At 45.7% G+C, this 14,458-nt stretch overlaps 2 protein-coding genes across 3 annotated transcripts; one reads left to right on the top strand and one right to left on the bottom strand.

The window, feature by feature from the left end:
- Positions 1-3,423: 3,423 nt before the first annotated feature.
- Positions 3,424-10,586, top strand: LOC100274502 (uncharacterized). Of its 2 annotated transcripts, none has more exons than XM_035962162.1 (7): positions 3,424-3,890; positions 4,498-6,118; positions 7,519-7,600; positions 8,233-8,408; positions 8,522-8,659; positions 8,739-8,878; positions 9,780-10,484. In XM_035962162.1, the coding sequence occupies exons 2-7, from the start codon at positions 5,955-5,957 to the stop codon at positions 10,010-10,012; spliced, it is 933 nt and encodes a 310-aa protein (XP_035818055.1). In that variant the 5' UTR covers positions 3,424-3,890; positions 4,498-5,954; the 3' UTR covers positions 10,013-10,484. The 2 variants fall into 2 exon arrangements, with proteins under 2 accessions (XP_035818055.1, NP_001142332.1); NM_001148860.1 differs by having other exon boundaries at positions 3,445-3,890; positions 5,983-6,118; positions 9,780-10,586.
- Positions 10,587-12,039: 1,453 nt separating this feature from the next.
- LOC542018 (fatty acid elongase 1) lies at positions 12,040-14,136 on the bottom strand. The gene is made up of 2 exons (NM_001279650.2): positions 13,986-14,136; positions 12,040-13,838 (listed from the first exon to the last, which is right to left on the bottom strand). Exon 2 carries the CDS (start codon positions 13,835-13,837, stop codon positions 12,290-12,292), a length of 1,548 nt encoding a protein of 515 aa, NP_001266579.2. The 5' UTR covers position 13,838; positions 13,986-14,136; the 3' UTR covers positions 12,040-12,289.
- Between the last annotated feature and the right edge of the window lie 322 nt (positions 14,137-14,458).

Genomic DNA, 14,458 nt, shown 5'->3' with positions numbered 1-14,458 from the left:
GCCTCCAGAACTCGCCAGCCTCGGGTTCGCGTGGCAGCCGCTCCGCTATAATTCACCGGACTGTCCGGTGTGCACCGGACTGTCCGGTGTGCACCGGACTGTCCGGTGTGCCAGCGGAGCAACGGCTCCCTGCGGCGCCAACGGCTCCCTGCGGAGCATTTAATGCGCGCACAGCGCGCGCAGAAGTCAGAATCGCCCATGCCGGTGCACCGGACATCAAACAGTGCATGTCCGGTGTGCACCGGACACCCAGGCGGGCCCACAAGTCAGAAGCTCCAACGGTCAGAATCCAACGGCAGTGATGACGTGGCAGGGGCACCGGACTGTCCGGTGTGCACCGGACTGTCCGGTGCGCCATCGCGCAGACACCTCCAGCCAACGGTCAAGTTTGGTGGTTGGGGCTATAAATACCCCAACCACCCCACCATTCATTAGCATCCAAGTTTTCCACTTCTCAACTACTACAAGAGCTCTAGCATTCAATTCTAGACACATTCAAAGAGATCAAATCCTCTCCAATTCCACACAAGGGTTTAGTGATTAGCGAGAGAGATTTGCCGTGTTCATTTGAGCTCTTGCGCTTGGATTGCTTCTTTTCTTTCTCACTTGTTCTTGTGATCAAAACTCCATTGTAATCAAGGCAAGAGGCACCAATTGTGTGGTGGCCCTTGCGGGGAAGTTTTGTTCCCGGCTTTGATTTGAGAAGAGAAGCTCACTCGGTCCGAGGGACCGTTTGAGAGAGGGAAGGGTTGAAAAAGACCCGGCCTTTGTGGCCTCCTCAACGGGGAGTAGGTTTGAGAGAACCGAACCTCGGTAAAACAAATCCGTGTGTCACACTTCATTATTTGCTCGCGATTTGTTTTGCGCCCTCTCTCGTAGACTCGTTTATATTCCTAACGCTAACCCGGCTTGTAGTTGTGTTTATATTTGTAAATTCCAGTTTCGCCCTATTCACCCCCCCTCTAGGCGACTATCACTCTCTCTCTCTCTCGCGACGCTTGTAACCCCTACTACAAGCACCCCGGTGCGAGATAACACGAGCCACATTTCCCTCTTGTGTTCCATCTTGCGCCAACCCATCTGGGCAGGGGCACGCAGCGATAAATTCACTGGTCGGCTTGGTTGAGGGTCCCCCGGGGTCCGAAACGCCGATAGATATAAATTTAAATAGAAAAGAATTAAATCCCCTCCTATTCAAATTTAAATAGAAAGAGATTTAATCCTCTCCAATCCTCTCAATTTCCCCACTAAAGTCTAGATATTCTAGGAATGAGTGAGATTGATGTAGATTGAGATATATTAAACGAGAATTTGATCTATTAAGGGCGTGTTTGGCAACAAAGTTTTTCATACTACGGTTTTGAAATACTATGATTTACATTTGTTCATGACAAAAATACTACAGTTTTCAAAACCACGGCAAAACATGGTTTTTTAAAATACCGAGATCTGTTTGGGAGTGAAGGAAATACATCATGTTTGCTGGATACTGTACAGTAGACAGAACTATGACGTTGGGGCTGGGCGGAAGGTATGCGTGAAAAAAGCAGAAGAAAACAGAGGTTTGAGTGGAGTTTCCAAAAGAGAAAATCCCTTCAATGCCATCGAAACTTATATCAATCTCTTAAATGCCATCTAAAATTATACCATTCCTTTAAAGCCATTGATTTATATTTTCCATCCCTTCAACGCCATTGCAGTTACATATCGCCGTTAAATGGTGTACGGGCCCATGTGTCATAGCCTAGCATCCTACTCACGTGCCTCGCTAGAGCTAGCAAGCTGACGATCGCGCGCTGCCTGCAAGCTGCAACGTATCCATCTGCATGCACGAGAGAATGACCAGCTCCAGCTGAACTGAGCTGCCAGGTGCCAATGCCAGCAGGCATGGATCGATCAGACTGCACCAGTACAAACCAAACATCATGTAGTATTTGTACGTACAGTCCCTCCCGTTCCCTTGTTCGATTCTCAGCGCCCCGCTCTTTGACAAATACATGAGACGCGCTTCTTCTAGAGCAGATACGTCTCACGATCCTCTCACGTCGCGTCGCCGCTGCACGCACGCTTCGTCGATCTCATACGCTCGAGCTCGGGGCTCGAGTAGCTGGCCGCCTTTCGGATTCCATGCATGCGCATGCATATTGCAGGTGCAGACAGTCAGCCTCGCGTGTGCCGTACGTCCACCGTCGGCCACAAGGTTACAACACGCACGGGACCGGTCGGCCTACGTGCTCGCTCGGACGCACGCACACTCGATAGGACGGACAACAGGCACAGATGCATGGATGGATGGATGGAGTCGATGATGCAATGTCGGTTCACCGTTTCATGCATGCATGGGCTGATTGCAGGCTGCAGCAGCGCGTATGCAAGGGCAGGCGAGGAGCAGAGCTCGGGTCCTCGCGCGCGACATATGGCTGGGGCTGGGGGGCAGGCAGGCAGGCACCACACGGATCAGGTCACAGCACCCCGCGAAGCACAGGCGCCTGCAGTCCAGTCGTCCAGCGGCATGCAGAGCGAGCAGGCCTCGAGGCCAACGCCGCACGTGGCAGGGTCTTGAGCTCGAGCGCGTCCCCTCGAGGCACTGGACGTCGCCAATGTTGAGGTGTTCGACGAGCCGACGTTGGGAGGTGTCGACGGTGGGCTTGCGAACGGACGTGCAGTGGAAGTATCGGTCTGCCTCGGCTCAGTCCCCGCCGCCGTCGAACAGCCTTGGCTCGCCTCGGCCCGGTCCCCGACGTCGAGCTAAGGTCGACAAGACCGCCACGCACGCTCCAGGCCGGCGGGGGGGCTGCGGTCGGTGCTGCTTCGCCTTCGGCCTTGCTGGTCATGGCAAACAAAGATGATGGGAGGAGGTTAGTGCATGCCATGTGGGTCCAGCTACACCAACAAACGGCGTTGGCCAGCTTTTGACGGCAATGGTAGAGAGGGGAATAAAATCTAAAATTGATGGCATAGAAGGAATGCTATAATTTATAATGGCACATAAAGTATCGATATAATTTTCAGTGGCATAGAGGGAATTAACTCTTTCCAAAACTCTAAAAATACTACAGCTTTAAGTAGACCATGGTATTTGAAACTGTGTTTTATTAGTAGCATCCAAACACGTTTTAATTTTTAATACTACGGTATCATCAAATACTACAGTATTCATTCAAAACTGTAACAAAACTGTGCTCCCAAAAAGAATTTAAACACCCTTGGTACCTCTGAGCCACTCCAATTCAAAAGCATCGAAACTAGGCCTAACCGAACAACCAGCATTCCGCAACGACCCCCAAGCTCAACATCAGCTACCACTCGTGCAGTCACCCTCCCGCTACGACCTACGATCATGACCAAAGGACCGATCGAGCGCGTGCCGCTTCGTCTCGGCTCGTCCCAAGTCCTAACCCTATATAAGCACAGGGTCTGGCTTCCTGCCCCTGCCCCCCTGCCCCACACTTTAGCCCAAGGAGGCCGGCCTCGCCTCGCCTCGCCTCGCTTCATACGCCCGCCCGCCCCTGCCGATCCATCCACCCAATAAAGCGCCTGTACAGATCCAACCCTTAGGATCCGGATCGCCTTACCCCCCCGCGACGATTTGCGCGATTCGATTCGATTCGATTCGATTATCCTCCGATTTTCCCCGTTTTTTGTAGGTTTCCTCTCTTTTTCGATCGGTGTGCTAGGGTTTGGGCGCGCGGAGGCGTCGCATTCCAGGGTAATCATTGGTTCGACGGGCTAGGGTGCTTTCTCACCCGGGGAACGGAAGCGAATCCAGACGATGGAGAAGAAGAAGGTGGCGATACCGCTGGTGTGCCACGGCCACTCGCGGCCGGTGGTGGACCTCTTCTACAGCCCCGTCACACCCGATGGCTACTTCCTCATCAGCGCCAGCAAGGGTAAGCGAATCCTCAACTTCCCTTCCCGTGTGATAGTTCATTTTAGTTTTCTGATTGGCTAGGATTGGCTTGGTGGTTGAGTGATTGTGATGCGATGATCTGCTGTTACTTATATGTGTTTACGAGATATTGGTTAGGATGATGTGTTTGATCGTTATATTTTCAATCTAATTTTATGTGGATGTAAGAATTAGTTGCCAGTGCAATTTGTGCCATGATAGTCTCCTGATGCTTTAAACTATGTAGTTTATTTGGTGTGGGTTCAATGTTTCGTTGGTGTGGGGGCTCAACATTTGTAAACTACATATACTGTAGACGTTGGACATTGTTCTTTTGCTGGTCAAGTAAATACGATTACATACCCATGTTGTTTAAGATAATGGTTTTAGTTGATGGTGTAATTAGGCGAACCATCAAGTAATCTAGATTTTTGGATTTTCATAAAAAGAGTTTTGATTTTTATCAAAACAATATTAATAAGTTGGTTATAATCATTGTTTTTTTAGAAAAGAGCCAATCATTCAAAGATATCTATTATTTTTATTGTATGTTTAAATGGAGTTCAGACTGAAAACATAAGAAAGAAAACATCGGACATGAATCACAGGAAAAAAAGCATCGCAGTCACTTGGATCTGGAAAGCGGAAGACAAAATCATGGAAACCAAGCGGAAAAAAGTCAGACAAAAATAACCAAGCATGAAGTTTGAACGAAAAATCCGAATGGAGGTCTGACTGAAACAGGAACAGAAATGTGGATGACCTGGAACAGAAACACAGATGTCTTACACACAGAATGATCTGGAAAGAAACACAGGACGGTGTATATGAGGAGTCAGAAAAAAGTTACGACAAAACAAACAACAACAAAGCCTTTTATCTCAAGCAAGTTGGGGTAGGCTAGAAAAAAGCTACCATGACAGAATTTCTCTCTTTAATATGAGGTGTAGATATAAGAGCAATTTTCATAGCTTTATTTTTTGAGCACCACCGAGTTACAAGTAGAATGGATGAAAGCAAAATGAAACAGTTGGATATTCATGAATACCATGTTAAAAGCTTGACAAAGAAATAGTTATGGTTAAACAGAAACATGCATGCACATCTCGGTTGTGGACTACTAAAGAACAACCTGGATCCATTGGGACCTTGTTTGGATGTAGTCGGATTCACATAAATCCACATGTGTTGGGTTGGATTATAGTGGAACTTGAACTAAATTCCACCCCAGCACAGGTTGATTGAGGTGAGTCTGACAACATCTAAACAAAGCCTAAGAAGCTAATGCATGGTTTCATATCCGACCCCTATGAAAGGTGAACATATTTTATGCTAACCTTTACCTTACTCCATTTTTTCTTTGAAAGAAGGATGATCTTGTGGTATTTGATTCGAACATTTTCAAGTTGTATTATTAAGTTTTTTTATTTCCACATATATTTTTCTTGAAATATTAGATGCATTCCCTTCTTGTAAGGAATGCTCTATAAAGCATCCTTGCAATAATAAATTCTCTATAGAGGTGTTAGAAATATGAATGATAAAGGTACATCAGATGAAACAATAAGCCAATAATAAATAGCTTGTTGTCCTAGTTGTCAGCAACTAAACATTGTAGGACTAAGCCTCAATTGGGTACCAGCAGTGTATTAATCTCTATCTTGCAGTTTTTCCTGATTTAACTGTGTGCCCATATTGCAAGGCGAATAATGAGAATGGTGAACTTCCTATCTATCGTGTGATCATTAGAGCGATTTAAGTGCTTTGCTAAATGTTATCCACGAAAAGAATATTATATCATAGAATCTGTAGATATTTATGCATTCGAGAAGAGTGAGCAGGTTCTAGGCTAGGTTTCGGTAACGATCTTGGATTGGGATTTTGGGACCAAGTGATAGTCGAAAGGAGTTAGACATCTTATCTGGTTTTACATGGCAAAGGTTATACATTTTTTTATGCTTCATGGCTTCATTACCAAGCTTTGAATGATTTCACACTGTTTGCAGACCAGTAAACTTTGCAAATAGGAGAAGCATACATGTCCTCTCGTGTTGCTACCTATTGAATGATCTTATTATTTTTTCGTTTCACAGATACAAATCCAATGCTTCGTAATGGTGAGACTGGCGACTGGATTGGGACTTTTCAAGGTCATAAAGGAGCTGTTTGGAGCTGTTGCCTTGACAGGAATGCTCTGAGGGCTGCATCTGCTTCTGCTGACTTTTCAGCGTATGGTTTTCTTGCTCTTTGAAATTCCAATTAGAATTGTTGTTCATTTTCCCTTCTACAAAATTGATTGCTTACTGTATCAAATAATCCCTGCTTTATGGATACTTTCTGTAAATGCTTTCTTTATTTGCTTTCCTGAGACATGAACTTAAAGGCGCTAAAGTTCATCCTGACACTCTGATCGGCCAGCAACTTGACACACAATTAGGTAGATCTATACCGGGCATATTCATTAATGTGTTCTCTGAGGACAGATGTCATGAAACATGTTCAATTATTTACTTGTTCGTTGCCCTTAACATGCATCATTTCATACCGAACTATCATGTGAATATAGGATGGAATAGATATGCTGACCTGGAAAAAATATTTTACTTCTTGGTTTTATTCTATAGGATCAAGAATGTAGTTACATAAGTTTTGTTGTTGAAGTTGAACACTTGGATGAGCAAACTGTAAAACCTAACGAGGGTCAATCGGGATTGAAGAATTTGGGAAAGTGTTATTTTCTGTCTGTGTGTGTGTGTGCGCGCGCACTATGATTAAACTCCTAAGGTTTAGGAAGTAAGTGGCCTACCATTGCCATAGCCGTAATCTATATTCCCTCATCCCTCCATCCACAAATATATGGGATTCTGGGTAACATAACTCCCATAAAATCTTTTTAATGGTATTGTTAACCTGCCATTTATTCTTGCCAATTGAAACTTACAAACATACTTTAGTTAGGGCTATATGAGTCTTCCCTATGCAGTTTTTTATTTTTAAATATCTGTTCTTAAAATTCCAGGATTCCTTTTATTTGTGGGACAGTGGGAGTAGACGATCTTGGGTACTGTGTGTGATGTGGTTTATTGATTGGTAGATGGGATAGCAGATAGATCTGTGACTGGCTCTGAGCTGCACTTGTTTGATCTATTCTGTGCTTAATCTCAACTGATACAAGGGTGTCCCTTTTATAGAGACAACTTGACCCCTCAGCAAATATCATAACCGAATCTATCTTATCTCTAACTAACTCTATCCTAATGGATCTGCTCAGTCCAATGTGGATGTTACACAATTCTGTTTAGGGCTAGTTTGGGAGCAAAGGGATTGGAGGGAATTGAGGGGTCTAGAATCCCCTTATTCAAAATTGAATAAGGGGATTCTAGCCCCCTCAATATCCTCCAATTCCCTTGCTCCCAAACTAGCCCTTAGCAAATGTATATCTTTTAAGTAGGTTTATTAATTCAATATAATATATACAATTGCATGCAGAATGAATGAATACTACTAATTTGGAAGTTTGCATGACAAAGTAACAATTGGCAGGCGTAAACACTTTAACATATCCACTTCAATGTTCATTCCTGATTTGAATTCTCTGTTAGTGACTAATTTTGATGTTCCTTTTCCAGTAAAGTATGGGATGCACTTACTGGGGATGAGCTACATTCATTTGAACACAAGCATATAGTTCGGGCATGTGCCTTCTCTGAGGTAGTTCTTGCTAATGCTTATCTTATCCTCATCTCAATGAAGTATATGTAGAAACCATGATTGTCGTTTTTGGTGTGTCCTTTCCACCTAAAATGTTGTACATAGTTCTTCAACAAAATTTCTTGAATACTGGTAACTACTGAACAATTTGGCGAGTTATATCAAAGCTTGCTCTAATTCATTTTTCTTACTGCAATGATCGGATATCTGAAAAGTGTACTGGTAATATGGTTGATTTATATCCGTGGCCACATCTTACTTAGCATTATTAGCATTTGTTCACTTAACTTCATTATAGTCCTGCCAAAGTGGCCATTTTAGTTTACTGCTTATAGAACTATTACCCCCCCAACACACACACACACACACACACAAAGACTGTATTTGCATGTTTCTGATATCACCACCTGCAAAAAACATGTTGGAGTTTGCTGCATTTGGCTTCCATAAAGCCAATATACAAGTATTTGCAAACTAAAATAATTTTGATTGAGAAAACATATGATTTGGGTTTGGTGCAGGCACTTTATCTCTTGTTCTTTCATTTTATGTTTTACATGCTGTTGTACAAAAATGGTCCTGTACTTTATGGGTTATTTCTGACCTTACTTAAATTGCTGTTGACACTGCAGGATACACACCTTTTACTCACTGGAGGCATGGAAAAGATTTTGCGTGTGTATGATATGAATCGTCCTGATGCAGCTCCAAGAGAGCTTGACAAATCACCTGGTTCCGTCCGAACTGCTGCTTGGCTTCATAGTGACCAAACTATATTGAGTTCCTGCACTGACATGGGTGGAGTAAGGTGTGTGCATGGAAGAAATGCCTCAATCAATGATATACATTTATACTGGTTGGCCTCTATATTTACCTACTATAGCTGTATTCCTATTAATTCAATTTTATGGTACCGTGCAGGCTGTGGGATGTTAGAACTGGAAAAATTGTCCAAACTCTTGAAACCAAGGCTTCTGTCACTAGTGCAGAAGTAAGCCAGGATGGCAGGTTCATCACTACTGCTGATGGCTCAAGTGTAAAATTCTGGGACGCGAATCAGTAATATTCTTTTATCACCCTTTTTAAATACTTTGGTTGATTGATCCCTACCTGACAAACATTTTGTATTTTGCATCAGCTTTGGCCTTGTTAAAAGCTATGATATGCCATGCAATGTGGAATCGGCTTCACTTGAACCTAAGTCTGGGAGTAAATTTGTCGCTGGAGGAGAAGATTTATGGGTTCATGTATTTGATTTCTTCACTGGTGAAGAAATAGGTAAGTCTTAAAATTTTCAGCTCTTTAGCATGCGTTTCAGGACTCCTATTGTACCTTTGCCTTTACAAATAGAAAGACTACCATAGCAGCCCTGTTTGGCTTTCAATCAAATGAATCTTATCTGTTGTGTTATGCTATTCTAGCTTTCAGTATTTGACATGTTGAGGATTTATTTAGCTACATTATTAGTTACATTCTATTAGTGTTTTAGCATCAATGCTAGTCCCTGGCCACTAGTCTATAGTACAAAATAAAACCATGTAGCAAAAATTGTATATAGGAATCAAAACTTCTTCCCCTGAGTACCAATTGTGTTTGGACTAAGAAAAAGTTGGCAATGATAGAATCCGGAATTCCGGATTTCCACAATTTGCCAGTGTTGGACCAAGTGTTCCTTACATACCTGGGTTTTCTAGAGATGTTTTTCCTATCATATGTTCCAAAATTGACTTACCTTGAGGACTTGAGGTATCAAGGGTAAAACAGCCTTTTGGGCGAGGGCATTTTCACAAGAAACTATTGTTTGCCGGTGGCTAGTTGTAGAAGCACTTATACCCGTAGCATATATGCATGTCTGGGGATGGCTCGGCATCTGTTTTTGTGTCCCAGGTTCATCCAGAATCACTTGTCTATCCAAACAGTTTTGGCTACATTACTTGATAATCACCATAATTTTCGTCTGTTGATATGTTGATGGCATTTGTGTTTCTTAAGTTGAGAACCTTTTCTCTTCTCTGTTACTATAAAGCATCAGTTTCCACCATCGTCAGTTTCTGTTGAAATGTTTATTGCCCATTAGTGGTTCTCTTTTCTCATCTTCAGTATTTCTAAGAGAGGTATTCCTGTTTATGGTTTTACTCCACCTTCCAATTGAAATGACTATAACTGATATTTAATGCAGCTTGTAACAAAGGACATCATGGTCCAGTCCACTGTGTCCGGTTTGCACCTTGTGGTGAATCATACGCATCGGGTTCAGAAGATGGCACCATTCGGATCTGGCAGCTTAGCCCGGCTAATGCTGATGACAATGAGGTGGCCAATGCAAATGGCAAGACAACTGCTGGGGTAAACGAAGTTACAACCAAGATCGAAGGCTTCCACATTCCCAAGGAGGGGCAGACCGAGGGGTAGGATCTCATGTGTTTTGTGGTGCTTGTGGTTCTTATTGCGAGGAGATTGCCATCAGAGCTGCAGTGGTCATTCAGTTTCCCTCTGCGGAGTCATCATGTCTGCGATCCAAGGGTATCCTGGCTTCATGAGTCATCATCAGCACTGGGGAAAAACAAGCAAGCAAATGGTGGTGGGTTTTTGGATGGGGCCCTCGCTTTGATAGAACATAGCAATTGTAGCGTCAAAAATAAACAAGAGTTGGGTAGTTTAGGTACCGTGTTTGCGTTCATTAAAGTGAAGTATTCTGTATCACCACAGGTAACCTTGATTGTGGTGACTATTTTTTTTTGGTTTGCCTCACCGTGTTCCAGTCCCCTAAAAAAATACTTGAGGCCTTCATCGTTGGAACACCGACCTTCAAAGCTGTAGACCACTTCTTGATCCTGAGGTAGTTCTGGAGCGTCATGCCTATCAAATGATAGATTTCTGTTCAGATGGCTTGAGCTCTCTAGACATGCTCTTGTGGTGGCTCTCTACTAGACATGCTCTTGTGGTTGCTTCCACGGTACTGAAGACCAGGACACGACGATACACGAATCATGTGTTATTGTGCTACCCGAAATTCATGCTTGCTTTAGGTATCCCATAAGGAGAACATCTGGGATATGGCACATGTTTCGTTTTGCAGCGAACATCCCTGCTTTCGCAAAAGGGAATCGCGTCACATGCCCCGCCATGTGAGTCAAACTTGGCTGAACGGTGAATGCATCTGATCGGCCTTTCTGCGATGGTTTCGGGCTGCGGCGTCCATGTGAAATTACTGGCCAGACCAGTTGCTGTTCATGGCTATCTCATTCTCATGATTGGCACCAGCTGTGATATCACTGGTACAGTGGTACCGTTTGATAATCGTTTCGTCCAGCAGAGAACGGGAATTTCTGCTCCAAACTGCTGTTGTCACGGAACGGACCATTGGTTCAGAACCTCAGATCTAACTACCGCACACGACAAATGGTTTCTGAGAAAAAAGTTGCGTACTCCAAAGGACGGTCTTGCAATTCTGATCTTGTGTTGGCCTCATCCTCACATGGAGTCAGTGTCACAGGACGTTGTAGGCTTCTGCATGCCTGCCTGCTACAGGAAAATGGAAAAACGCCGTTTTATGCTGACTCCGTTCCAGGGCGCCTGCACAGCACTGCACACAGCGACGAAAAAGGGATGAATATTTTTTCCATATTCGTTCGCCTAGGTTCAAAACGCTATATAGATAGTCTATATCTGAATCCGTAGATTTAATATCTGACCGTATATATATATATAATTTTTATTCGGTTCTGAGATTTGCAAGGATTCATCAGGAATTCAGGATGTGGTTGGCAAATGGAGCATCACTTGGGTTTCTGCAGCCACAGAAGGAAGGCAGCAGACAGCAGGCGCATCAGGCAGCTACGAACTGGCCGGATGCGGAGCACGGGGACCTCACCGACCCCCTTGCAGTTGCAGCGCACACTTGCGTGCAGGCTGGATTGATGTGCATGTTCCATGGACACATTTCAGAGCCATTATCACCTTTTCAGGTACTAGCAAATATGTATACTACTGCATCTCCTTGCTGGCCAAACCTTTTTTTTTCTTGTATAAAGATAAACATCCATGTGTACACCCTGTTCATTGTTTTTCTATGAATCCAGTGATACCAAGATCAAGTGGTCAACTCTATTTTAATTCAAAAATAATGCTAGGACAACCAGACAGGCTACAACTGCTATCAAGCAATAATTTACAGGTTGGATATTGATTACAAGTATGAATGCATAATTGACAGGCTCTTCCTTCTAAATCACTCAAGCGAGCTCAGATCCACATCAGAACCAGCAGCTCAAAGTCACTCCGGGCAATCACACTATCACACAGCACGCAATTGGTACCTCCCGATAACAAACTATAGTTGCAACAGAACACTGGTAAAGATGTTAGAACAGAACCAATCAATTGGATAGGGGAATTTCAAGTTTAAGTTGGCCTGCAATGGGAACATCTCAATCACGCAGCAAAGAATGCAAATCGATTGCTCTCTCCAATCTGAATAAATAGGACATATCAGGCATTCAGACAACCCTAGCGAGCCGAAGAACACACCCTTTCTACCTAACCGAATCATCTACTCAAGTTCCTTCACAGATGCCATGCTACAACTGAATACAAGAACCAACGGTGGAAACGATGGAATAAATCTCTGCCCAGCCCCTGACAATCACCCAACTCCACTTGCCACCTAATAATAAGAAGAATGGTTCTTCAAGCGCCACCAACCTTTGAAATCTTTGGAACATCCACCGGGAAGTTGTCAATCTCATCCATCCAGGGGCTCTTCTCCTTGGCCGGGTTCACCGTCCGGAGTGCCTTCCAGACGGCGCTGTTGCACTTGAATCCAGAACCAAATGCGATCTGCCAGATCCTGTCGCGCTTCCTGATCCTACCCTTTGCCTCAGTGTACGCCAGCTCGTACCAGAGTGAGCTGCTTGATGTGTTGCCAAACCTGTACAGGGTCATCCTCGATGGCTCCATGTGCCAGTCAGTGAGCTCCAGGTTCTTCTCCAGCTCATCCAGCACAGCGCGGCCGCCTGCGTGGATGCAGAAGTGCTCGAAAGCCAGCTTGAAGTCAGGGATGTATGGCTTGATTTTCATCTTGAGCACCTTCTTGGCAATCAATGTGCCCATGAAGAGAAGTTGCTCTGATAATGGGAGCACCAACGGCCCCAGCGTGGTGATGTTGGTCTTAAGTGCGTCTCCGGCCACTGCCATGAGGTCCTTGGACAGTGACACGCCAATCTTGCCAATCTCATCTTCCTCCTGTGTCACGCAGCCGAAGCACTTGTCGTTGGCGCCCTTGTGCGTGCGCACCGTGTGCACCAGCTCATACTTGGACCTCCGCCTGTCAGACCGCCTGTTCGAGAGCAGGATGGCCGCGCCACCCATCCGGAACAGGCAATTCGACACAAGCATGGACCGGTTGTTCCCAAAGTACCAATTCAGTGTGATGTTCTCCATGCTGATCACCAGGGCGTAAGAGTTGGGGTGCACCTGCAGCAGATCCTTGGCGAGGTCGATGGACAGAAGCCCGGCGCTGCAGCCCATCCCGCCGAGGTTGTAGCTCACAATATTCCCCCTCAGCTTGTAATGGTTCACCACCATGGCTGACAGCGACGGCGTCGGGTTGAACAGGCTGCAGTTGACCACTAGGACACCAATGTCCTTGGGCCTGACACCGGTCTTCTCGAGCAGCTGGTCGATGGCGCCGAACATGACGGCGCGCGCCTCCTTACGCGCCTCGTCCATGCACGGGTTAGGGGGCACCCGGAGCACGGCGGGGGGAAGGTACGTGTCCTCGCCGAGGCCGGAGCGCTCGAGGATCTTGCGCTGGAACTCGAGGTTCTCGTCCGTGAAGGATCCGGTGAGCTTGGAGCAGTGCATGAAGGTCTCGCGCGTGCACTTGCGCTCCGACTCCGGCTTGTAGCAGGCGAAGTCGAGCAGGTACACGGGGCGCGGGCGGGTGAGGAAGTAAACGGTGGAGAGGAAGACGAGCAGCGTGGAGCAGGCGACGACGGAGAGGAGGTTGAAGCGGAGCTGCTCCCACAGGTCGGCGAGGTCATGCGGGGAGACGGTGGAGAGCTGCACGGCGACGAGCGCCATCAGCGGCGACAGCAGCAGGTACATCCCGTGGGATATGAGGTAGTGGTACCCCAGCTTCACATACTTGAGCCGCACTGACTGCTGGAAGTCCGGCAACCGCCTCCGTGGCTGCGCCGGCGGAGCGGGGGCATTGGGCGGCGCTGACGTCTCCATTCTGAAAACAATAGAGACTGCTGTCAGAAAGTCCCAAATGCCAGGATCTCAGCCAAGAACTTCTGGATCTCTAAAATCGTGGTTCAGATTGGAAACCGCAGAAAATCCAAATCTAACGCGGGCGAGTCATCAAGGTTTTCAGGCGTACCAGGAGGAAGAAGCGGACGTAAGGAGGAGGCGACGACGGAGGGAGAGAAGGCTTAAGCCGGCAAGCCGCCGCCTTCCCTCTCTTGTCTCTCGATCTCCGCGCTAATGCGGCCGCGAGCGCCACGGGGAGGCGCCCAGCTCGGTGGTTTAATAGGGGGCAAGGGAAGCCACGCGAAATGAACAAATGGAGAAGACAAGGGGGCCGTTGAAGAGGAAAGTTCATCTAGCCCCTCCGTAAAGTTCTGTAAATCTAATTTGGCCCCAAAAGGATTTGAGCTGGGCACCGCACTGTGCAGCTGGCACCTGAAAATATTATGCCACCTTTTGCCAAGAAGTACGAAGGCATGTATGATTGTTGAGAAAAAAAATCTTGCAGTTATCAACGTAGTATACGTTAAATAAAAATAACTCTGTAATCATATAGTGGGGCGAGGATTCATATTCAAGGCAATAATTATCTAATTGTCGTACATT

The sequence above is a fragment of the Zea mays genome, chromosome 9, assembly GCF_902167145.1.
Source record: "Zea mays cultivar B73 chromosome 9, Zm-B73-REFERENCE-NAM-5.0, whole genome shotgun sequence".
NCBI lineage: Eukaryota > Viridiplantae > Streptophyta > Magnoliopsida > Poales > Poaceae > Zea > Zea mays.
Note: the sequence above shows the minus strand (reverse complement) of the source record. Positions and strands in the feature narration are given on the sequence as shown.

Excerpts from the sequence above, each read along its gene's own strand:
- LOC100274502 (NM_001148860.1), top strand. The coding sequence starts at position 3,773 with ATGGAGAAGAAGAAGGTGGCGATACCGCTGGTGTGCCACGGCCACTCG. Across the intron at positions 3,891-5,982 it reads CCTCATCAGCGCCAGCAAGG|ATACAAATCCAATGCTTCGT; the intron begins GTAAGCGAATCC and ends TTCGTTTCACAG. Across the intron at positions 7,601-8,232 it reads GGGCATGTGCCTTCTCTGAG|GATACACACCTTTTACTCAC; the intron begins GTAGTTCTTGCT and ends TTGACACTGCAG.
- LOC542018 (NM_001279650.2), bottom strand. The coding sequence starts at position 13,837 with ATGGAGACGTCAGCGCCGCCCAATGCCCCCGCTCCGCCGGCGCAGCCA.